The sequence below is a fragment of the Parambassis ranga genome, chromosome 8 (assembly GCF_900634625.1).
Source record: "Parambassis ranga chromosome 8, fParRan2.1, whole genome shotgun sequence".
Lineage (NCBI taxonomy): Eukaryota > Metazoa > Chordata > Actinopteri > Ambassidae > Parambassis > Parambassis ranga.
Genome location: NC_041029.1, coordinates 16,064,584 through 16,086,445, shown reverse-complemented (window position 1 = coordinate 16,086,445; position 21,862 = coordinate 16,064,584). Strand labels below are relative to the sequence as shown.

General features: G+C 46.2%; 5 protein-coding genes across 7 annotated transcripts; 1 reads left to right on the top strand and 4 right to left on the bottom strand.

The window, feature by feature from the left end:
* Positions 1-122: 122 nt before the first annotated feature.
* On the bottom strand, positions 123-3,848 carry ankrd54 (ankyrin repeat domain 54). Its single transcript, XM_028412798.1, has 8 exons — positions 3,164-3,848; positions 1,968-2,015; positions 1,790-1,888; positions 1,287-1,358; positions 1,113-1,160; positions 858-982; positions 668-775; positions 123-568 (listed from the first exon to the last, which is right to left on the bottom strand). Exons 1-8 carry the CDS (start codon positions 3,552-3,554, stop codon positions 494-496), a joined length of 966 nt encoding a protein of 321 aa, XP_028268599.1. The 5' UTR covers positions 3,555-3,848; the 3' UTR covers positions 123-493.
* Positions 3,849-4,461: 613 nt separating this feature from the next.
* Positions 4,462-8,887, bottom strand: foxred2 (FAD-dependent oxidoreductase domain containing 2). Of its 2 annotated transcripts, none has more exons than XM_028412775.1 (10): positions 8,749-8,887; positions 7,901-8,121; positions 7,513-7,818; positions 7,188-7,439; positions 6,652-6,969; positions 6,380-6,546; positions 6,098-6,263; positions 5,707-5,933; positions 5,451-5,621; positions 4,462-5,371 (listed from the first exon to the last, which is right to left on the bottom strand). In XM_028412775.1, the coding sequence occupies exons 2-10, from the start codon at positions 8,113-8,115 to the stop codon at positions 5,139-5,141; spliced, it is 2,055 nt and encodes a 684-aa protein (XP_028268576.1). In that variant the 5' UTR covers positions 8,116-8,121; positions 8,749-8,887; the 3' UTR covers positions 4,462-5,138. The 2 variants fall into 2 exon arrangements, with proteins under 2 accessions (XP_028268576.1, XP_028268575.1); XM_028412774.1 differs by having other exon boundaries at positions 7,901-8,118; positions 8,749-8,880.
* Positions 8,888-10,249: 1,362 nt separating this feature from the next.
* hmox1a (heme oxygenase 1a) lies at positions 10,250-12,365 on the top strand. Of its 2 annotated transcripts, none has more exons than XM_028412801.1 (6): positions 10,250-10,424; positions 10,506-10,555; positions 10,643-10,754; positions 10,839-11,054; positions 11,664-11,936; positions 12,062-12,365. In XM_028412801.1, the coding sequence occupies exons 2-6, from the start codon at positions 10,506-10,508 to the stop codon at positions 12,224-12,226; spliced, it is 816 nt and encodes a 271-aa protein (XP_028268602.1). In that variant the 5' UTR covers positions 10,250-10,424; the 3' UTR covers positions 12,227-12,365. The 2 variants fall into 2 exon arrangements, with proteins under 2 accessions (XP_028268602.1, XP_028268601.1); XM_028412800.1 differs by having other exon boundaries at positions 10,250-10,428.
* On the bottom strand, positions 12,358-16,535 carry mcm5 (minichromosome maintenance complex component 5). Its single transcript, XM_028412773.1, has 16 exons — positions 16,244-16,535; positions 15,710-15,836; positions 15,443-15,571; positions 15,195-15,367; positions 14,960-15,115; positions 14,633-14,802; positions 14,377-14,548; positions 14,184-14,295; positions 13,950-14,093; positions 13,802-13,867; positions 13,551-13,727; positions 13,338-13,450; positions 13,128-13,256; positions 12,907-13,049; positions 12,679-12,806; positions 12,358-12,589 (listed from the first exon to the last, which is right to left on the bottom strand). The coding sequence occupies exons 1-16, from the start codon at positions 16,414-16,416 to the stop codon at positions 12,488-12,490; spliced, it is 2,214 nt and encodes a 737-aa protein (XP_028268574.1). The 5' UTR covers positions 16,417-16,535; the 3' UTR covers positions 12,358-12,487.
* An 817-nt stretch (positions 16,536-17,352) lies between these two features.
* gcat (glycine C-acetyltransferase) lies at positions 17,353-21,583 on the bottom strand. The gene is made up of 9 exons (XM_028412793.1): positions 21,299-21,583; positions 19,722-19,852; positions 19,541-19,642; positions 19,323-19,469; positions 18,933-19,087; positions 18,762-18,844; positions 18,147-18,318; positions 17,941-18,062; positions 17,353-17,864 (listed from the first exon to the last, which is right to left on the bottom strand). Exons 1-9 carry the CDS (start codon positions 21,516-21,518, stop codon positions 17,713-17,715), a joined length of 1,284 nt encoding a protein of 427 aa, XP_028268594.1. The 5' UTR covers positions 21,519-21,583; the 3' UTR covers positions 17,353-17,712.
* Positions 21,584-21,862: the final 279 nt, after the last annotated feature.

The following is a 21,862-nucleotide window of genomic DNA, read 5'->3' as shown; positions in this document are numbered from 1 at the left end:
ATAAATAAATATATATATATATATATATATATATATATATGGTTTTATATATATATATATGCACTTTAAGCTAATGTAAACACACAATTTGTCAAGTTATACACACAACACAAGACCTTGAATTTACTCAAAGATATTGATTTATTGATTCACATATATCAATTTCCAACAACACCCAAATCATTTGTGTTTTTACAGTACAGTTCACAAATAAACATGCAATACAAGAAAAAAGGCAACGACACAACAATGCTGTTGATAAGAAACCCAAAATTACAAAAGCGTCAAATCAAATGTCTATTAATGGCAGGCATCATGAGAACATGTGGGCAGGCACACACGGACTGGACCACATTTTCTCACACACACACACACAATAAAGAGCAAAGTTCCTGCTGCACTTTCGTAAAAGCATCTGCTCCACTAGCTTACTGTTCAAAATCAGATTGCTTTAAAAAGGAGCCGATCGTCAGCTCGTGGCACACTTCATCTTCTACCTATCCCCCAAAGTCTGCTTCTGTAGACTGAGTGATGTGAAACTGGCCAATAAATCTGTCACCTCATCCACCTGGACAAAAAGAAGACAGCAAAGATGATGAAAAATAAATACACAAACACACACATTTTTGCAGTTTAGTTACACCATATGTGATCAGAGTGTGCATACCTGCTCTTTGGTCCGTGTGTGCTGCAGCTGTGTTGAAATGTGCTCCAGCCTCTCTTTAGCTTCACTCTGGCCCATTGAATTCAGGTATTCTATCAGCATCTGAATAATCTGAAGGATGAGACAGAAACATGTTTAATGATGGAGGATTGTATACACAGTTAAAATATACCAACTCCAACACCTTCTCTACCTGTGTGACTTCCCCTCTCAGGGTTTCCAGGCTGCGTGAATCTCCTTCCTGCAGGATGTTTAGCTTGGAGCGGGCTAGATGCAGCGGAGTTCTCCCGGCTCGGTCCAGTGCATCCACACGGGCTCCTTAGCAAGGACAAGACAAAGACAGCTTAAGCACAGCAGACTGCAGGACAACGCAAACCACACTCAAAATGTATGTCACATTGCATAACAAAGACAACAGTTTGACAAAGACGGTAAGAATGCTTCTCACCTCCTCTCAGCAATGTGGTGATTACAGGCACGTGGTTTGTACAGGCCGCTGTAGAAACACAGGATGAAGAGTTGTGACATAAACACATAAACAAATGACCGCTTTATGTTATTGTGTTGTTCATTCTGCTGCACAATGAAACAAGAGAGTTCTCAAGTAAGAGTTCTCTCTTACCCAGATGAAGGGGGGTGTTTCCCAGACTGTCTCGCTGGTTGGGGTCAGCGCCGTGGCTCAGCAGTAATTTCACTACAAGCAAAAAGGCATGAATATCACATGCAGAGTAAATAGCAGCAATAACATGAATTTAATGTATTTGTTTTATCTCAGGAACCAGTGACCAAAGAACATTTTTAAACAGTGAGGACTGCATCCAGGTTGTACAACACGGATCTCTGAGACAGCTACAGGCCGAAATCAACAGGACTCAACAACATGAAGGACACTACAGGCCACTACAGTCCACCATCACCCAGCAGCCACCAGCTGTTCACCTGATTTGACCCCTCAGACTGCTACCTCTTCTTCAAGATGCCAGACTTCTCTGCGTCACCATTCTCAACATAATCACTGCCTGGAGGTCCACAAAGGGATCCTTATGTTCCACAGCTGCTGGACTACATGTGTAAGCATGAAGAAAATGTTAAAAACACCAATGCGACTCCTTCTGCCTGACCTACCAATGCTCTCGTTGCCGTTGCAGGAAGAGAAATGAAGCGCCGTTCTTCCCTTGTCATCGGCTGCACAGGGATCTGTGTCCTCCTGCAGGAGCTTCCTCACTAGAAGAAAACAACTTCATTCATAAAAACACAGCCTTTACACATCCTTTCTCATACCCTCCATGTTCACTGTTCATACCTGTGTCGATATCATTGCTGTTAGCTGCTTCCCTCAGTCGCTTCACAGCTGTGGAGGTAAGATATATGTAAATATATATATAGTAGTAGATATAGATATATATAGTAATATATATAATAGAGGTCGGGAGGCGGAGTACATGAGTGTGGTGGACAGCTTTGTGCGGACAAAACCACCTGCAGCTGAATGTGACTAAGACAAAAGAGCTGGTGGTGGACTTCAGGAAGCACCAGACACTCCCAAACCCGGTCAGCATCAAAGGTACCAATGTGGACATTGTGGACAGCTACAAATACCTTGGTGTCCACATTGACCGCAAACTGGACTGGTCCACAAACGCAGAGGCAACATACAAGAAGGGACAGAGTCGCCTGTATCTCCTAAGGAGACTCAGGTCCTTTAACGTCTGCCAGACCATGCTGCAGATGTTTCACCACTCGGTGGTCTCCAGCCTCATCTTCTACGCTGTAGTGTGCTGGGTCAGCAGGATGAAGACGGCCGACACCAACAGACTCAACAAGCTCATTAGGAAGGCTGGCTCGGTGCTGGGAGTGGAGCTGGAGTCTGTGGTGGAGGTGACGGAGAGGAGGATACTGAGGAAACTCCTCAGTATTCGTAACAACACGTCTCACCCCCTGCATGACACACTGCTGTCCTACAGGAGCACATTCAGCCGTGGACTGAGACTACGAGGAGCAGCACAGAACGCCACAGGAGGTCCTTCCTGCCAGTGGCCATCAGACTGTATAACTCCTCCCCTTTCTGTAGGGAGAGGAGCTACATGATCATGTCATGCATCATGTCATTCCCTCCACTGGTCTATATTTGTATCCATGCATCATATATTGTGCTCATACTGCGTACTGTACTCTGATCGGATTTTAGTGACACTTATACTCTTATACTCTGTACTTAACTGCATTTAATGTAACTTTATACCTCTGGCACAAGAATTTCCTTCGGGATCAATAAAGTTTTATCTTATCTGGTTGTATGTGTGTACAGGAACATGTAATACTGGGTTTATTGATTATATTGTATGATTACATACAGTACACATCTATAATTAGTTCATATTCTGTAGAATAACACAACAATCACACAATAACAGGGCACTATTCGGCAGCAACATCAGCTGGTCTGTAGCTAAACCTTCACACACCTTGTTTATTTAGTCACATATAGCCGCCTCTCACCATAAATATCTTTTCCAATAGGTCCCAGGTTCCGCACGGCTCTCTGGTGACGCCTGGCCCGACTCCCCGTTATCTTCCCCAGCTTGCTCGCCACACCTCCGTCGCCGAGCTCTCCCCGTCCGGGTTCCCACAACAGGTGCAGGTACCTGAGTTCTTTATCGTCCCTCTGTCCGACTCGACCCAGCAGCACTTTCCCCTCTCCTATTCCGCTGATCCCAAACCCCACGGCAGCTGTACCCACGTCGTCCATCTCCTCCATGTTACCCCGCTGCTCTTCCTCACCGTCCGCCGCTCCCCGGATCTCATCCTCGGCTCCACGTCCACGTCCCACCACGTACTCCCCCTCGGAGCTGGAGCGGTCGTTGTCCGAGACAGAGCTCCACTCATCCATACTTTATTATCGTGACATGAGTGGGGGGGAGGAAGCTATTTGCACTTGTTACAGGCCATTCCTGTCGAAGCTAAAGGTAAATAAAGTCGTCAGTGAGATCCTGAGCGCCGTTTGCATGCGACATGAGAACCGACAGGGACGCCCGCAGTCACTGCACACCGACTCCCGCTTTACAGCGTCTCCATCCCGGATCATTTAAAACATTTTAAACGCGGATGTCTTTTCCTGCACAGCACCAAAATGTCCCCTATGTCACATTTTCCAGTTCAACGAATACAAGCAGTAAAAGGCACACCCATTGTACAGTGACACAGTAACGACCAATCAGAATCCTTGTTGTTGACTCAGCCTCCGTCCAATAGGATTAACGCAACCAATCAGCCAATCAGAGTGCCAGAGAGCGTCTGTACTGCACTGCACTGCACTGGCGCTAGGAAACTTTGGAGTTCAGGTAGACACCTGTACCTAAAAAAAGAACTACAAAATGTAATTTACACCCACACTTGGAGCCCACACTTTAAATCCACTCGGTCATTTATATGGAACTTGTGGCAACCAAACTGAACACGCAGAGCAAAACAATGAACCTGTTACCAAACACAACAGAACGACAGACTACTGCGCATGCGCGCATCCTAATAGCTACGGCATGTGTTATGAGTCCACGCAGAGCGCGAACACAAACTTTAAAATTCACAGAAAGTAAAGTTGATGGAGTCGAAGAAAAGAAAATGGAAGAACAACAATTGAAAGGTGAAAAGACGAGGAGGGATGGCCGGACTGAGGGAAACATGGCGCTGTTGCTGCTGGTAAGTGAAGTTAAATGCTAGCTAGAAGCTAACATGTTAGCTAATTGACGGTAGTTCTGATGAGCGCACAGCCCCAGCTGTGAAGGAGTATCCTCGGCTGCTGGTCAACAAACGATTTTATTGTTTGTTTATTTCTTTAATCATTTTAACATAATGTAAAAATGCATAATAATTCATTACACCCACCCTCCACCTATATATATCTTTACATAATATAGATTTTCCTGATATGAAAATGGCTTTGTAGTGTGTAGGTATACATGTTTGTAATATAGGAGCTTTCAGGGGACAAGCAGTGGTTTCCAATCTGTGGTTTAGGACCCCAAAGGTTAACATAGTAAATCATTTTTTTGGTAAAACACTTACAAACTTAAGGGTACAAATGTTAGTTAAAATCAGAAATGATATGAAGTCTATTGGTGACATAACACGGTTCATCTTCTAAGCTACTGATGTTAGCATACCGACAAGGCCATAACATAATACGACTGTAGCATAGCTGACTGCAGATTATTATGCTGGTGGGTTGTTGGGGGGTTCTATGTAACGTCGGTGTCTGGCAATGGGAGAAAGACAAAAACAAATTGTACCTTTAAACTGTCACAATTAAGAAAGGGAGCAACATTTCCTTTGAAGGGGTCACAAGCCGAAAACAGGATGGCAGCCACTGATCTGTAGCACGGTACTGTACTCCAATATTTGGTCTTGCAGATGGAGTAATGATGGGTGCTGGAGGTAGTGACTTAAACAGCATCATACAGAAGGGTGAAAAAAATCAGAAGTCAAGTTTCAGTCCTGAAGACATGGAGGCTCCAGCTGGTGCCAGGTAGCTGTGAAATGAGGGGTCAGGACCCGACGTGCCTGCGCTCTGCTCAGTCGCCGCCGGCCTTGTGTCAGAAATGTGCTGCCAAGGCCGAGTGCGGCGAGAGACGCCCTGCTGCATTAAGTATCCCTGCTGACAGGATAGCGGCGGCTTGCGGTGGGTGAGAGCGAGGCGGAAACATGATTCTGAAAGAACAGGAGTGAGACATGACGGTCAGTGAGAATATAATAAACAACAAGGGGTCTATTTATGCATTAACTGTACCTGCAGAGAAGGCCCTGAGGTCAGTCTGGACACAGTGCTCCAGAAACCGCCGCAGCGGCTGCACATGAGATACTGGTCCATCCCATTCTGTGAGGAAGTCCTCCACCATGTGATGAATTGCTTTAGGCCTCGGTAAAGTCCAACCAGGAGGACGCAGCTTCATCGCTTCCTCTGGGGAGGAAAAAAAAACGACATTTACCACTTCTGTTTAAGAATATTTAAAAATGACAGTGACAGCAGCAAAATTTCCACTCACCAGTAGGAAGTGTGTCGTAGTAGTATAAAACAGGGTGAAGAAAGTTGGATTTATAGGCTTTAGTCCAGTCTGTTTCCGCCCTGCCACGTCCCAGATAGTCAATCTTCTCCTTCCCATACTGCATGACTATAATTATCAGCCCATACTTGGAGACTTCATGCCCAGTGAGAGAGGAGAACTGAGGCAAGGCCTGCAGCGGAAACTCCTCCACGTATTCACAGTGAGAGCTTAAGCAAAAGACAAACGGAGGCAAAGTTACTATATTATGGTCCAAAACCCTCAAATCTTGAAAATGAAACACTTCCTGGAAAATACAGGTGGAGTGACTGAGGTCAGATCAATAAAAAGAGCACAGCAGTAAACTTTGAATCTTAAAGTAGCATCTGCTCACCCACGAAGAAGTACAACATCCCCGAGCACCTCAAACATTTGGTACGGCCCAGAGGCCTCGCCGACCCGCCTCAGAATCCAGGACTGCAACTGCGTCGTCAACAGTTTTGTGGACGGCCACCGGTTGCCGTGGTAACGGTGCTCAAGTACACGATGTACAGCTCGAACTGTGGAGGAAAATAATCAATGCAGGCTGGAGTTGACAAAAAAAATCAGCTTTGTGTGCGCGTGTGTGTCATGGATTAGAACATGTGGAACGAGATCATCTGCTGGACTAGCTCACCTGTGTAACGAAATCCGTGAATGAAGCCGCCGGCAGATGAGCGGTAGTCTCTGGAGTGAGCAGCTGTTCCCAGCACAAACAAACCTGGTGTGTTCTTCCCCTCATACCAGGCTGTCACCCCTGGCAACCTCCCTTTGGCATTTTCACTGTTTGGTGGGCAGGCAGAGCTGAGGAGGATTTATTGAGTTATGTTATGTCATGAGTTGTGTTATTTCACGTCACAAACACACACAGGCACAGAACAACGATGACCGCGCTGCGTGAATCTGTACCTGTCAAATATGCTGAAGTTGAATCGGAATCCGAGGCATCGGATGACGCGGTCGTAGGGTTTTCTCGTGGGGAAGTTGTCGATGTGATGACCCGGCAGTTCTTCACCCGTGACATCAGAACTGTTCCTGCTTGCCCTGTTTTGTAAATACTTCTTCAAAGTTAGATAAAACTGCCTCCTTTTCTCTTTCTTCTTTCCACCAGGTCTCCTCCTGCCCTCTTCCTGTCGTTCAGCGATAACTATTTTGTCCAGACTGGCCTCCACCAGACCATCCAGGGACTTCAGCTGGTATGTGTCGATTAGCTCGTTATTCACAGCTCTGAAAAGAAAATTCACAAAAACACATTTTATAAATAGAATTATTTTTACTTAGCACTTTGTATGAGACACCAACAGCAGACCTGTCTAATGTAGCCTAGCCACTGAGCTAAGGTAGCTGGTTTTGCATCAGTCCTAGCTAAAACTCAACCATTACACATCCTTTAGCACAACCATTAGCTAACACTGCAATGATCAAAAGTAATCAAAGTCCTGTACCTGAGGTCTCCAACGTAATGTGTCTGCCAGGCCAGCCGGACAGGGCTGGAACTGAGCATGTGCACCCGACTCGCTCTTCCCAAGATGCTCTGCGCCGTTTCAAAAGCAGAGTTCCCCTTTCCCAGAATCAGCACAGCCTGGTCCTTGTAATCCTCTGGGTTAGTGGAGATGGACTCGTAGCCCTCAGCCAAGTCAGACCCGACAAACTCCACCTTCTGAGGAACCCACAACCCCGTGGCCACCAGGAGGACGCTGAGCCAGAGAGGACAACACCCTGAAATCTACAATCTTCAGTTCATCTGGTTTTGTGCGTGATGCTAAATACCTGCACGTGTACTCCGACATGTGCTGATCAGTCAGGATGTAGCTCCTCCCATTGGCCGACTGCACAGCTCTCGTCCGTCCAATGTCCACACCGTACTGGACCTTCAGCCCGAGCTCCTTGACGAACATGGACAGGTAGAGAGGGAAGGCGTCCGCCGGAGGGTAAAACTCACTGCTCACCCTGTGGAACAGAAGGTCGGGTTTGTCGCTCAGCAGTGAGTTCCAGTCATGACGCAGGTTGAACTCTCGGTTCTGCCGTCCTGTGTGGATCTTGTTGATGCTGATCAGCTTCCTGTGCCTGGGATACCTAAGAAGTGACGGGGAGGACGAGGGTTCAGCCTCCCTCAGACGTAGAAAATTCTATATATCCAGATGTTACAATCTCTTACTTGTTAAAGAAGCTACCGGGTCCAGCGTTCCTCTCCAAGATGATGTAGTCTCTTTTAGCCTTGGACAGGAAATACCCCATCTGTAGTCCTGCAGGCCCTGCTCCCAGGACACAGTAATCATGGTGACCGGTGCCATTGTAGTGGTGGTTATCGAACGAGCTCACAGCGAAGCCAATCAGGGTGTAAAGCAGAAAACAAGGAAGGCTCGGATCCATAACCTGCTGGACACGGAACATTCAAGTCTAACATTACTAAGGTCTGTGCCACAAAGAGAGGAGACGGTTCGGTGACTGATAAGTCCGTGGCCTGAGGTAGAAGGAGTCCATTTTTGTTTGTTTACACACTAGGTTTAGTGATTACAGAGCAAACAGGACGTGTATTTATAAGCTATAGCCACTTGGAGGAAGAGAACTCCTCTTCCTCATCTGCTTCTTAGGCCATGAACTTATCAATCACACTACAAAATTATACTCAGGAAGCCTTATGGTGAGAATAATGCTGCATCTTATAAACCTGCTTACAGATATTTCGACTTAACATCAAACAGCCTAGTTTATTTATTCACTTACAGCCTGTGTGGGGATTTGGGCCATGATGGAGCCCTGACTACACTCTGCAGTTCGACACTATTGAAGCTTTAATCAGCATATTTATGTAAACATGGTTCTGCCATCAGAGGAAACACGAATCGATCATTCATAACAGGCTGGAGCGGGCAGCACCGGAGGCTCCGCCGGCTCCTCGTGAACTCTCCAGCCGATGTTATATCACTCTCCCGCGGATGCGGCGGCTGCTGTCGCCCGCTGGAACCAGATGTTATGTTTCACAACACATAAACATGATGTTACCTTTTATATCCGTCGAGCCCTCGAACGCAACATCTGGGTCTCCACAGCTGTCCGGGCTGCTACATGTTTACTGGTTCTCATCGCGGTTACTGCTGCATGTTTTTCCAGCTCGGACCACTTCCCCCAGCGGAGAGCATCAGGGGGCGTGGCTACACAGGACCGTAGAACTGAAAGACATAGAACAGACTGCACGGGCTAAATTCTACATCCGGAGCTAGATTATGGTTTAAAAAACATACACACGTGTCAAAATTAGCATAAAATAAAATAAAACATATTTTAAAGAAAAAACTAATTGTAAATAAAGTAGTGGTGCCAGAGTACAGAGGACCAGACCTGCCAAAAATAAAATAAAATAAAATGTACGATACTGTATTTAGGTTCTCTTTTTGATAAAAATGAGATATTTACTGCCATATTAGGATTTATAAAACATACCTAGGAAATGTTAGCTTACTGCGAGCAACACAGTATGAATGGTGTTACAAAGAAGCCTTAAATCTTATTTATATATATATATATACACTACTGTTCAAAAGGCTGGGGTCATTTGGAAATGTCTTTATTTTTTCAATGAAGATAATATTAAAGTAATCGGACTACAGTCTGGACATTGTCCATGTGGTAATAGTTGTAAAAGGCTGATTTTTAATGGAATATATACAAAGGTGTACAGAGGCCCTTTCCCAGCAGCCATCACTGCTGCGTTCTAATGCTACATTGTGTTAGCTAATCGTGTTAAAAAGGCTCATTGATGATTAGAACACTCCTGTGAAATGATGTTAGCACAGCTGAACTGTTCTGCTGATCAGAGAAGCTGTAGAACTGGCCTGGAGACCCCAGACTGTTGAACGGTAGTGTATGTATATGGAGGACAGGAAGTGCCAAAATGTTAATTAAGAAATAAAGATATGATTCAATAAATAAGCAAATAACAGACTGTATATGTTTCCATAACATATTGATGTAATTTTAATTTGTTAACATTATACATTTAAATGGCTGCGTCTGTCATTACAAAAGTGATTTATCCAAGGTGTCTTAAATGGCTCCTCACTTTTTTCAGACCTTAACAGGCATGATCTCTTTAGCTAGCTTATTGTTGTTATGCTAAATATGCCTATAAGCTTTGTTTACCTTCACCCACATCATACAGCAACATTTTGACAGAGGAGGAATGGACCATTTTAGCATTAGCATACGTAGCATAATGTCATCTCTGGTTTAACTTAATTGCTTCCAATACACCTCGAGGTAATCTTCATCCTCAGGCCATCATGTCGTAATGTTTTATAATGGAGTAATAGTACATAGTTTACTAATTGCTAATTAAATTAGCATGTATTGTGTGATGTTTTAAGTATTTATAGTGGATAGAACTCTGCGTAGTGCAGCATAAATCCAGCAGCAGTCTTTAGACTGTATTAGCTCTCCACCACTGAGTAAACATTGATTATGATTTTCCGCCTTCTCATGGTTTCTGATTTGTAATCTCACATGTGCTTTGTCATGACAAGCAGCAGCAGTGTCCGTAACATGACTCAGCAGTCACACTTCCTATTTAGCTCTGCAGCCAGAGTATCACAGCTGTATAAAGGAGGCCTGGGAACAGCAGAGAGGTCACAGAGCGCTGAGAGCTGCAGCCGACACACACAGGACCGAACACTTCACTGGACGTAAGTATGTGAAGAGTGTGTGTGTGTGTGTTTAATGTGTTTTTACTGATTTAACTAACCTGTTGAATACAATCTGGCCAGATGGAGACCATGAAGAGTGCAAGGAAAACTGAGGCCGGGGAGGTTGGCAGGTAGGACGGGTCACTTATTTTTAAAGTTGTTTTGAATTTGTTTGGATTTGATGATTGATTGTGTTGTTGATCTGTTTGTTTCCTCAGTGATTTATCAGAGCAGATTAAAGATGCCACTAAAGACAACCATGTGCGGGCTGAAAACACACAGCTGATGCTGAACTACCAGAAGGGACAGATCACTCTGACACAGTACAAGGTGAGGAAGGGAAGGGAGGACACACACTGATGTCTTTTTTTGTTGTTTTGTTTTGCTCCGTCCTGACTCTGAATTGTTTCTCAGGTCCTGCTGTGTTCCCTCTACGAGATCTACAAGGCTCTGGAAGAGGAGCTGGACCGGAACTCATCCCATCCAGCTGTTGCGCCGATATACTTCCCTCAGGAACTGGCCCGTCTGGAATCCCTGGAGAGAGACCTGGAACACTTCCTTGGCTCCGACTGGAGGAAGAAAGTCATCGTTCCTGCCGCCACTCAGAGATATGAACAGAGATTACGGCAGGTCAGCACTTTCCTTCCTACTTTAGATTACACCAAGCTACTTACTTTAAATACTTGACTGAACCCAGGAGACGCTCTAATGGTGATATATTGTCTGACAAACAAAACTATCAAACAGATAAAACTTTCTAATTCTTTGTTGAAAATGAATTTTAAACTCCAAATGGGAACAAAAAATGAGTGAGGCTAGCATTCAAAAATGTTGTTTAAAAGTCTCTGGGTATGTGTGTAGCTGGACTATTTTGTAAATTTTAAAAACCTGCTTGGCAAGCTAAATATGATGGGAACAAGGGTAGCAAGCATTTTAACAAAATACGTAGTTTATACTTATACTAGTTTATAGAGGCTGCTTTAGTCTGAATATTGATATTTGGTCCTCTAACCTATTATTCTGCTACAACTACAAATCTGGAGATTGCTCATAAGGAACCGACAAACTCTCTTGTAACATAGCTGCAGCTAGCATTGCTTATCAAGCTAGCTGACAATGCTAACAGGTTGATCTGTAGGTGGCTCTCACCTAAGCACAAAGGGCTTGTTCAGACAACAATCTCTTAGGTAATGTTTCCACCTTTAACTCATATTTTGTATTTTTACCGCTTTTCTTCAGGTTGGCAGAGAGAACCCCGAGCTGCTGGTGGCCCACGCCTACACCCGCTACCTTGGTGATCTATCAGGAGGACAGGTGCTGGGAAAAATTACCCAGAAGTCTCTGGGGCTGAGCAGCACAGAGGGCCTGTCGTTTTTCTCTTTTCCTGGTGTGAGCAGCCCGAACCGCTTCAAGCAGCTGTACCGGAGCCGCATGAACAGCATCGAGCTGTCGGAGGAGCAGCGGGCGGCGTTGCTGCGGGAGGCCGTGTCATCCTTCGAGTTCAACATCCAGGTGAGATTTTTGTTTTTTTAAATGTCAGTGACCGAACGTAGCAGCACACAGAAGAAACAGGAAGTGAATCTGTCATGTGCAGAAGCAACATGCTGACTGTTTTTTTTTTTTTTTTAATGTTTCAGGTTTTTGATGACTTGCAGAAAATGCTGAGTGTCACAACAGAAGCTGGGAACCAATCACAGAGCGCCTCCCCCACAGCGGGGCTTCCATCATCACCCATCATGCAGTTCGCTCTCGGACTGTGTGTCGCAATGGCTACGATCGGAGTGGGAATCTATGCTCTGTAGGCTTCTATCCTCTCAGCACCTGCAGCACTTTAAATCAACACTGAAACGCGTCTCATCTGTAAACAAATCAGCCAGATCAGTGATTTTATCTTTTCTGTAACTTTAACACTTTAATAAACAAACGCCATCGCTAATCTGATGTCACATACTTTTATTTATTTCCCATTGTTTCAGAACACATGTCATCCAGAGATTATTCTAAAGATAATCTGCCAGCACAAACTATTTACACAATATCATGGCGTCTGAGCACAGCGTGCTCTACTTGACTCTGTACAGGACCTTCCTCTGCATGCGGTGCTGAAGCTCGCCCCTCCTCAGCATCAGGTGGAGGACTTTGTAGATGGCGTGCTCGGGATATTTCTGTAGACAGAGAGGAACAAACACACATCAGATACTTAATTCGCTTATGCTATCCTACAAACCCAAGGCTCTGGCTTCAGTGCTCAGACCTGTTTGGTGAAGTCCTGGACGATGCTGTGCTCGGACACCTGTGAGCCGATAGCGAAGCGTCTCTTCAGCTGCTTCTCGATGCGGGAGATCATCTCCTGATCCTCCTGAGAAGTGAAACCCTCCACGCCTGCACACACACAACACATAGTTTAGAAGGTGTTACAACAGCACTGCATCTGCATTTAAAATTCAGGTACAAAGACAAAACGATGCAGTTAAACACACACCTGAGAGGCTCCCAGACAGCGCAGCATCCAGCGTGGACACCTGGAAGAGCCTGAGGGCTTCGTCCACCTCTTCCTCTCCGGCCACGGCCTGCAGCTTCATTTTAGCGAGAGACTCTGCGATACGGACGACGGCCTCCAGCTGCCTGAAAACAGAAAAATAAATCATTAAACACCAGAGAAGCTGACGCTCTTTCTGTTGGGAGTCTGGAAACCAAACCTACCTGACAGTGATGGGAATAGAGGGCCGCTTGTCTGTTTCTCTTTCGTGCTCTCGTGCTCCACTCCTCATCACTACGTATCTGTTCTTCAGCTTCTCAGCCGCCGCCGCAGAGAGCCGTGGGCCGCACTTACTGCAAGCAAACGTTTACGACATGATTATTGAGAAAATGCAGTCGCAAATTGGTCATAATGACGTATCCAGTCTGACTCACGCTCTGGCGTAGGCGATGTATTTCTTAAAGCTGGCCAGTGGAATCTCGCCCTCCACGCCCTCCGTCTGCGTCAGAGCGCTCAGGTGGACGTTTATCACGTGACGAGCCAGCGTCTGCAAACAAACGCAGAATACAAGTTAAGATTTAACCCAATGAATGGGTTTTACCTCTACCTCCATCTACACACACACACACACACACACACGTCCTCACCATGTCTCTCTGCTGGTCGTGCTGATCTTTGATGATGAAGATCATGTCAAAGCGGGACAAGATGGTGGGCATGAAGTCGATGTTGTCCTCACCCTTTGTGTCGTCCCAGCGGCCGAACACGGAGTTAGCAGCAGCCAGCACTGAGCAGCGGGAGTTCAGGGTGGTGGTGATGCCGGCCTGGGAGGAAACCCCAGATGTTAATCCAGCGCCTCACCAACAGTGACAACATTGTAGACGGGTGTGTGTCATACCTTAGCGATGGAGATGGTCTGCTGCTCCATGGCCTCGTGGATCGCCACTCTGTCATCTTCTCTCATCTGAATAACACATAGTGTTTAAACCCACAGGAAACATAGGGATAATACAGCTGCACCTGCTACTGATGGTGGTTTTTTTTACCTTATCAAACTCATCAATGCAAACGACTCCGCCATCAGCCAGCACCATGGCTCCTCCTTCCATGATAAATCCACGGGTCTGGGGGTCCCGCAGCACAGAGGCCGTCAGACCGGCTGCACTGCTGCCTTTACCGGAGGTGTAAACCTGATATAGACACAGAGATGGAGGTCAGGGTCAGAGGGTGGATTAACTTTCACAGCCAGAAGTCAGTCAGAGTCAGAACAGATAACGAACCCCGATAGGTGAGCATCGCTCCACAAACTTAAGCAGCTGAGACTTGGCTGTACCCGGATCTCCCAGCATCAGCAGGTTGATGTCGCCTCTACGAGTGAGACCGTCCGGCAGCCTGAAGGGACGGGAAACAAACACAAGTCAACCACAAAAGCCTACTAATCTAGAGAGGGAAGTATTGCCGTCACCGCCTCACCTCTTTCTTGATCCTCCAAACAACAGACAGGTAATGGCCTTCTTCAGGTCGTCGCTGCCGTAGATGGAGGGCGCCACCGAGCGTGCCAGAGAGTTGTAGACATCAGGAGAGGCAGCGAGCGCTCGGAGCTCCTCCTCCTCCTGCGGGGACACTGACCCAGTTGCACCACGGCCTGGAAGAGAAGAACCCTGTGCTGTAAATGTCCGTCTTCCCGTTTAAACACATTAGCATCTTTAATCCAATCATTCATCTTCACCTGCTCCCTCTGTGTCCACCTGGATGCCGACCACTCGCAGGTAAGAAGCACGAATTCCCACACCGGCACTTTTCTCCTTGCCTCGGGTCTTTGCAGCGGCCATTTTTTTGATGGAGTAGATACCCATGATGGTCACCCTGTTTCCTGGGACCACACGGTCACACAGATACCTGAGAGAGGAGGAGGAGGAGGAGGAGGAGGAGGAAGGGAAGACTGTCAGAGTTGACACAAGACCAAATGGACTTCAGGGACAACTCGAAAATTCACCATCCAGGAGTTCTTGCTGCCAGGTTTTGTATTTGATGGTGTTTAATGTTTCCTCCTCACCTGTCGCAGTACAGCTGCAGGTGACGGGGCATCTCTCCGTGTGGAACAGCGTCCGGAGACTCCTGCAGGCGCAGCGTTTGGAAGTCGACGCAAACGCAGCGGTCGGGGATGATGAAGTACGGGTCCACTGGACATTTCACCCCACCGGGGTTCTCACTGAGAGATGAGAGAGAGAGAGTGTTGGAGGTAATGCTGCTGAAGCAGTGATAAAGTCGCTCCCGCTGCTCGTACTCACTTGCTGCACTTGCGCGGCAGAGCGTAGCCCTGCAGGCCCGGCGGCAGCGGGATGTTGTTGATGGTGGCACGACAGCCGCGACACTGCAGGCACACCTTGGTGGCCTTTGCTTTGACCGAGGTGGCCGATATGATGATGCCGTGTACCTTCACGAGACGAGACACTTGCTCCGACTGCAGGGGAGAGAACACTGATCAGACTGTTGCCGGTAGCTGCGGGCGTGAGACTCACGGAGGGCGTGAAGGTACCTTGAGGTTGCGAATAGAGGCGTGATGAGCGTCACTCTTCACCATAACCTGGATGTCCTGAACAGTCTCCTCTCCTGCAGGTCGGGGGCGGGTGACCTCGTCAGCTACGTCCTTTGCAGCTTCCTCCAGCTGTGAATCAGAGGAAGAGGATGAAAACTGGCACCATCTATGTAGATCTACAACATCTAGAGTGTTCTCTTGTTCCACCCTAGTCCTTCCTAAGACCATTCTTCCCTACAGCTAACAAAAGTCCCTCGGTGGACTCACCATGGGCAGATTCTCGGTTGGCAGCTTGTACAGACAGTCTGACAGATCCTCATCAAAGCTGGCGATGTCCTCCATCTCCACCTCCACCCAGTACTCCCCCAGGGTGTAGTGTCGCTTGAGCTCATCTCTAAATGAACAGATGGGGAAAAAAATACCAGATTTGTTATTCATATTAGCTTTAATGAAACATTCTAGAAAAAATTTGGAAAAAAAAACATATTTAATGAAATACAAATCAGCTTTTTAAACATTTTAATACACAAAAATTGGTTGGGTACTAACAATGATTGACTGATATTCTCAGTGTCCACTCTCTAGTTCAAATCAAGGTCTAGACATGCTAAAGACTACATTTCCCATAGTGCATCTCGACAGTAACTTTCTTAATGCCTCGTCCCTGCTTCATGTCTGCTCATTCAAAGGAACAAAGGCTCCAATTAAAACTGAACTGACCCTGATCACATGGGGGGAGCGTTACAAGCTGCGTGCTTCTTCCCTACTGCCGTTTCTTTCCATTAAACGTTGTTACTGCACCTGTATTTGTATGTGAATCCAGTTCGGTCGGTCCCCACTCTGAACTGGCGAAGGAACTCTCGGAACCGCTTCTTGATCTGACTCCGCTGCTGGCCGCCTTCGTCCCCGCCGCGTCCCTCTCCTCCTCCGAAGCTGTCGCTGTAAAAAATCCCCGCGTCGTCAAATCCGGACATGATGAAGCAGATGGAGGAACAAAAAGCAGCAGAGAGAGTCCGACCGGCCACAGACACGGGCTGCTCAGTGTCTGCTTCGCGGGAAAACTGAACTCCTTCCTCTCTGTTTCCCGCGAGTCGCTTCGCACAGCGCGCCCTTCCTGGCCTCTGATTGGGTGAAAGTTAAAGCAGCCGCATGTGATTGGTCAGAGCGGCGTAATGACGCAAAATAAGGAGGAGCGTGTGAGAAGTGGTGGCGCGAAAAGGAGAACGGGAGGAGGAGGAGGAGGAGGAGAGACTGCAGCAGCAGCGTGGTACACAAAGAAGAAGAAGGAGCAGATTCATGTTCTAATCCATGTTTAGTTACAAATATTTTTATTTTTTTTATTATTTTTTTATTTGTGCTGTTTCTATTGGACATGAACAGTGTTTATATACTAAAACAGTTACAGAGAAACTGGGTCATTCCTTAAAGGCTAGGTGAAAATTTAGGATCACATCCTAAAATATAATGTTTATGTTTATTTACATGTATTTAAAAAATACATAAAATAATGCACAAATGTCTCCTACTTCACCGAGTTATTTCATATCAGTATATCAGACATCAGCTGATGAAAGAGGATCATGGCACATCTTAAGGCTTAGTTCCTGTCTGAGTTTTTCAAAATAAAAGCTCAATGTCTTTAATGTGAAAGTCAAACCTGTTGTTACCTCTAATTACGACCATTTCTGTGCACAACTAATTTATTGTTGTTTGAGCTTACACACACGTGTGAAGTCGTAGACGGGGTATAGTGGGGAAAAGAGTCAAACCTCTGAGCTTTAAAGACACACACACACACACACTCTGAGACACAGACAGACACACACACTCACACACACTGAGACACAGACAGTGGATGCTGCTCAGGCCAAATCTCTCCTTTGCTAAAAAACAAAACAAAGAGCCACTGATGTTTTTTCTGGTTTAACTGTTTACTGTAACAGTAGCATCACTACACATTTTAATATAATCTTCATAATCATCAAACTCCCGTCTGTAGAACAGACGAATGATCGGTCTGAATAGTCTCATCTATTGGCAACAGACGGAAGAATTCATAGAAACATTTCCTGCCTCAAAAAAAGCAGCATTTTTAGCCCTTTTTGTTCCAGATACAAAACCTTGTTTAGCAAAAGTGCTTCTTTCTGTCAACAGCACAAAAACAAAACTAACCTCCACTGATCCATATTTGTAACTAATATTTCCATCAACATCATTCATAAGTCGTGAGTAACAGCCGGTCTGGATCCTTCTGATTCCTGCTGCCAGACTCAGGAGATGACTCCGTGCTTCCTGCCCGTCTGGATGAAAGCGTCCACGCAGCGGTCAATGTCCTCGTCCGTGTGCGCTGCAGAAATCTGAACCCGGATCCGGGCTTTGCCCTTTGGCACGACGGGGTAGGAGAATCCGATCACATAGATTCCTGTGGAGGGAACAGACTCTATGAGCTTTGTGTAACCTTTCAAAATAAAAGCAGGGTCAGGTTCAGGCCGTCTCACCGAGCTTCAGCATATCATCGGCCATCAGAGATGCCAGCCGTGCGTCGCCGAGCATCACGGGACAGATGGGGTGAGCGGAGCCTGCGATGGTGAAGCCAGCCTGCGTCATCTTGTTCCGGAATCTGATGGTGTAACATAGTGAACGTACAGATCACAGGTCGCAGGTGGAGAAAGGTCGAAACACCACCAAGACAGAGGGGGCTCACCTCATGGTCTTGGCCGTCATGCTCTGTGCAATCTCATTGGAGGCGAGCAGCAGCTCCACAGCCCGGGTGGCACAGCCCACCACGGGAGGGGGCAGCGAGTTGGAGAACAGGTAGGGCCGCGAGCGCTGCCGCAGCAGGTCGATGAGAGGCTTCGGACCTACTGTGTATCCGCCTGAAGGAGCACAGACACAGCTGCAATGATGTGGTGTATTTACATTCTTGTTAACATCTGCAGGTCGTCAAACATCCACTAGAGGGTGGCAGCAACAACATTACAAAAAATAAAACAGGTTTACAGCCTGCTGTACAGACCCTTTCAACTTTTTATAATGTTTTATTTATATTAGGGCTTGAAGGTATAGATTATTAAAGGCGTGACGGCTTTGAGTGACATGAAGGCACCGTCCAGCACCACTTCTGTTTGCTAGTGTTTGGATTTTACTGGAAGTTCTACGTCAGTTTCAGAGTGTTTAGACCTTGTTTAGGTCCATTTAGTGGACATATGAGATCCACTGAAAACTAATGACTGTCGGATTGGGAGTTATTATAACATTAGTGTTGATGAGAGGCAGTTAAGACCAATAAACAGAATAAGGACGTGCCCAGTGAGCCTACCTGCTGCTCCTCCCAGCGCTTTTCCCAGAGTGGAGTTTACAATATGAACTCTGTCCATCACTCCTAAGAGCTCATCTGTTCCTCTGCAAAAGAAAACAAAGATTTACTGTAGAATTATAATTATTCTAAATAGACATGACATCTTCTTTTTTGGTTAAATCCTCCCCCAACCTGCCGCGGGGCCCCAGGAAACCGGTGGCGTGACATTCATCTATGAACACCATGGCTCCATACTGCTCAGCCAGGCTGCAGATCCCTTGTAAAGGAGCCACGTCTCCGTCCATAGAGAAGACACCGTCTGTCACCACCAGACGCATTCGAGACGACTGAGGAGGACGAAACGCAGAGCTGACGGTCAGAGCTTCTCATTTTTCAATATCATCAATATGAATACATAAATAACTGCATCACAGAACTATAAAGGATGCTGACAAAGCCAAGAATGTAACATCTACATCACATATAATATATATAAATATCAGGTTATATCTGAAATGGACCAAACATTCATCATCAATGACCCTTCCTATCAGCGGCCATCTTGCTGAAGTCCACACACACCTGCGCCTCTCTGAGTTTGTTCTCCAGGTCGTTCAGGTCCATGTGTTTGTAGCGCAGCCTCTTCGCCCGACACAGGCGGATCCCGTCGATGATGGAGGCATGATTCAGCTCATCAGACAGCACCGCATCATCTGGGCCCAGCAGCACCTGTAGTGAGAGCAATAATCACGAAAGGGGGAATCGTGTCTGCATCGTTAAGAGAATGACCCGTGACGTACCTCAAACAGCCCAGCGTTGGCATCAAAGCAGCTGGCGTACAGGATGCAGTCCTCCCTCTCATGAAACTCTGCCAGCTTCTGCTCCAGGTTTTTGTGTAGATCCTGAACGTTACACGAAAACAATACGTTTAACAGAATTAATTATGTGTGCTGGTAACCTTGTGCTAAGCTGTGCACTAACCTGTGTCCCACAGATGAACCTGACGGAGCTCAGCCCTGCGCCGTACGCATTCAGAGCCTCTATCCCCGCCTGCACCACCTCTGGATGACTGGACAGACCCAGGTAGTTGTTGGCACAGAAGTTCAGAATAGCTGAGAGAAGGACAAAAAAGAGGGGGGTGGGGTGGCTTGAGGTGAAAAGAGAATTGTTGGTAAAACAATGAAAAAAAAAAAACAGACACAGAACACAGAGGAGCTGCCACGCAGATGTACTTTGTGTTTCATGCATGAGCGGCCGTGGCCTCAAGTCAAAGGCTTTCAGAAAATCAGCCGAGTCAACCTCTGGCAAAGGTTCATGCTGAAAGGTGCACAGTGAGCAGAACAGCAAAAGAGAAAGAGATTAACGGCTGTTAGCTGTTCAAACTATAACACATGTACTGGTAATCTTTAAAGCAGAATGATCTGGCATTTATTTTCTTATTCTAAGGTCAGGTTCTGTGTGTGTGTGTGTGGGGGGGTTATTTAACAGAAACAGCTGTTCTACACCTTCAAATATTACATCTTTATACTTGCTGCTTTGTACATACAGTTAGCTGCAGTTTATATTTAAGTGTGTTTGAACGTGATGCAGCTTTTCAAGGGTCTAAAATTTTAGTTTTATGAGTCTAAGTGTCAAACAAATGACATAAAGTGACAGTAAATTAATCACTTGTTGATGGTGAGCAGGAAGTCACGCATTAAATGGTGTATTAGGATTTGTATTGTGTATTGTGACCAATAACACATTAGCTAACATGACACCATAGGCGTAGCTGCCATTATATCAGAGGGGGACGTGCCCCCCCCCCCCCACACATTTTAAAATGGCCCACACATTTACCGAGTAGGAAACTCCACCTAACGCTGTTTCGATCGCTTGTGAAAAAACTCCGTTCCACTCGCCTAGCTAGTGCACATAGCTGCCTGCTCGTATTCTTATCAGCAAGAATAAAATACATGTAATGGACCGTCAGGACACAGTGGGGCAGTATATGAACAGGGAAACGCTGATGTAGCAGATAAGGCAGTGCATCATTATAAACACAAAAGACATGAAGACATGCATCTTTTTGTAAGTTAGTATTTTTAGTGTTTCAGTATTATCTTCATTGAGCAGTTTGGTTCATGGCCCAATTTTTCTATGGGATTTGGCAGGTTTTTGTCTCTGTAAATGAGAGAGGGCCTCAGATATGGTTGACAAAACTGTTGTTTCACTTGGAATTAGTTTCTGTTTGTCACCGTGTTTTAAAATCAATGAGTTTTTGTTGAATCTGTCCCTGAAATAATCATGAAGTGTTTACTTCTGTAGGTAAAACAGGTGTTTAACAACCTGTTAAAATCCGCAGGAAATCGCAACTACTTCATATTATTATTATTAATATTATTATATTTCATAATATACTGATGTACTTTTTTTCACCACCCACCCACAGAAGGTGCCTCCCCCCATGTTTAATGCTTCCTACGCCCCTGCATGACACACAGATACCATCGAGGCAGCGCGCCAACTGAAACGCTATATCTCATGGTGCGTTCAAGAACATCTCTGTTGTAACTTACTGCCACGACTGCCGTCCACGCTGATTTGAGGACCCTGCTTGGAAGTGATTATCCTCTCCGCCTTCCAGGTTCCAGCGGCTCGGATCGAGTCGAGCTCCCCCTCCAGCACCGCTCTGGCTGCAGCGGCAGCGGCGTAACTCCGCGTCAGAGCGCCGGAGCAACGCGGCAGGACGCCGCGGACTGGACGAGCCAGACTCCTCGCAGCTTTAGCGAGAGACATGACGGGAGAGAAGTGAAGGTGTCAAACGAGCCACAGGCGACAGCTGAACGTAACGACCGGGCGTGGTTGCGTCACGTGTGGGCGTATGAGTGGTTGGCCTATCAGATGTCAGGGCTGTTTAGCACGTGGCTTGTTTTGTCCAATCAGATTTTAGGGAGTGTTTCCGGTCCAGGCAGTGACAGAGTGCTGACTATGGTGCCTAACACAGGAACTTACTCAATGTAAATATATTTTAAAACTATTTCAGAGAAAAAGAGGTTCTGAGAATACAGTCAGAATTCTGTCATGACCTTTTCTTTTTTTAGTAGTTGGCAAATTAGCTATGTAGGCAGTAGGAATTTTGT

Coding starts and splice junctions, on each gene's coding strand:
- ankrd54 (XM_028412798.1), bottom strand. CDS start 3,554: ATGGATGAGTGGAGCTCTGTCTCGGACAACGACCGCTCCAGCTCCGAG. Junction 1,359..1,789: donor CAACGGCAACGAGAGCATTG/GTAGGTCAGGCA, acceptor TTTTGCTTGTAG/TGAAATTACTGCTGAGCCAC. Junction 1,161..1,286: donor AAACACCCCCCTTCATCTGG/GTAAGAGAGAAC, acceptor GTGTTTCTACAG/CGGCCTGTACAAACCACGTG.
- foxred2 (XM_028412775.1), bottom strand. CDS start 8,115: ATGGATCCGAGCCTTCCTTGTTTTCTGCTTTACACCCTGATTGGCTTC. Junction 7,819..7,900: donor CCCGGTAGCTTCTTTAACAA/GTAAGAGATTGT, acceptor GTCACTTCTTAG/GTATCCCAGGCACAGGAAGC. Junction 7,440..7,512: donor ATGTCGGAGTACACGTGCAG/GTATTTAGCATC, acceptor TCTCTGGCTCAG/CGTCCTCCTGGTGGCCACGG.
- hmox1a (XM_028412801.1), top strand. CDS start 10,506: ATGGAGACCATGAAGAGTGCAAGGAAAACTGAGGCCGGGGAGGTTGGC. Junction 11,055..11,663: donor ATGAACAGAGATTACGGCAG/GTCAGCACTTTC, acceptor GCTTTTCTTCAG/GTTGGCAGAGAGAACCCCGA. Junction 11,937..12,061: donor CCTTCGAGTTCAACATCCAG/GTGAGATTTTTG, acceptor TTAATGTTTCAG/GTTTTTGATGACTTGCAGAA.
- mcm5 (XM_028412773.1), bottom strand. CDS start 16,416: ATGTCCGGATTTGACGACGCGGGGATTTTTTACAGCGACAGCTTCGGA. Junction 13,868..13,949: donor GCATTGATGAGTTTGATAAG/GTAAAAAAAACC, acceptor TGTGTTATTCAG/ATGAGAGAAGATGACAGAGT. Junction 13,050..13,127: donor TCTATTCCCATCACTGTCAG/GTAGGTTTGGTT, acceptor TTCTGTTTTCAG/GCAGCTGGAGGCCGTCGTCC.
- gcat (XM_028412793.1), bottom strand. CDS start 21,518: ATGTCTCTCGCTAAAGCTGCGAGGAGTCTGGCTCGTCCAGTCCGCGGC. Junction 19,853..21,298: donor CGTGGACGGCAGTCGTGGCA/GTAAGTTACAAC, acceptor TCCTTCTCTCAG/CTATTCTGAACTTCTGTGCC. Junction 19,470..19,540: donor CCAACGCTGGGCTGTTTGAG/GTACGTCACGGG, acceptor CTCTCACTACAG/GTGCTGCTGGGCCCAGATGA.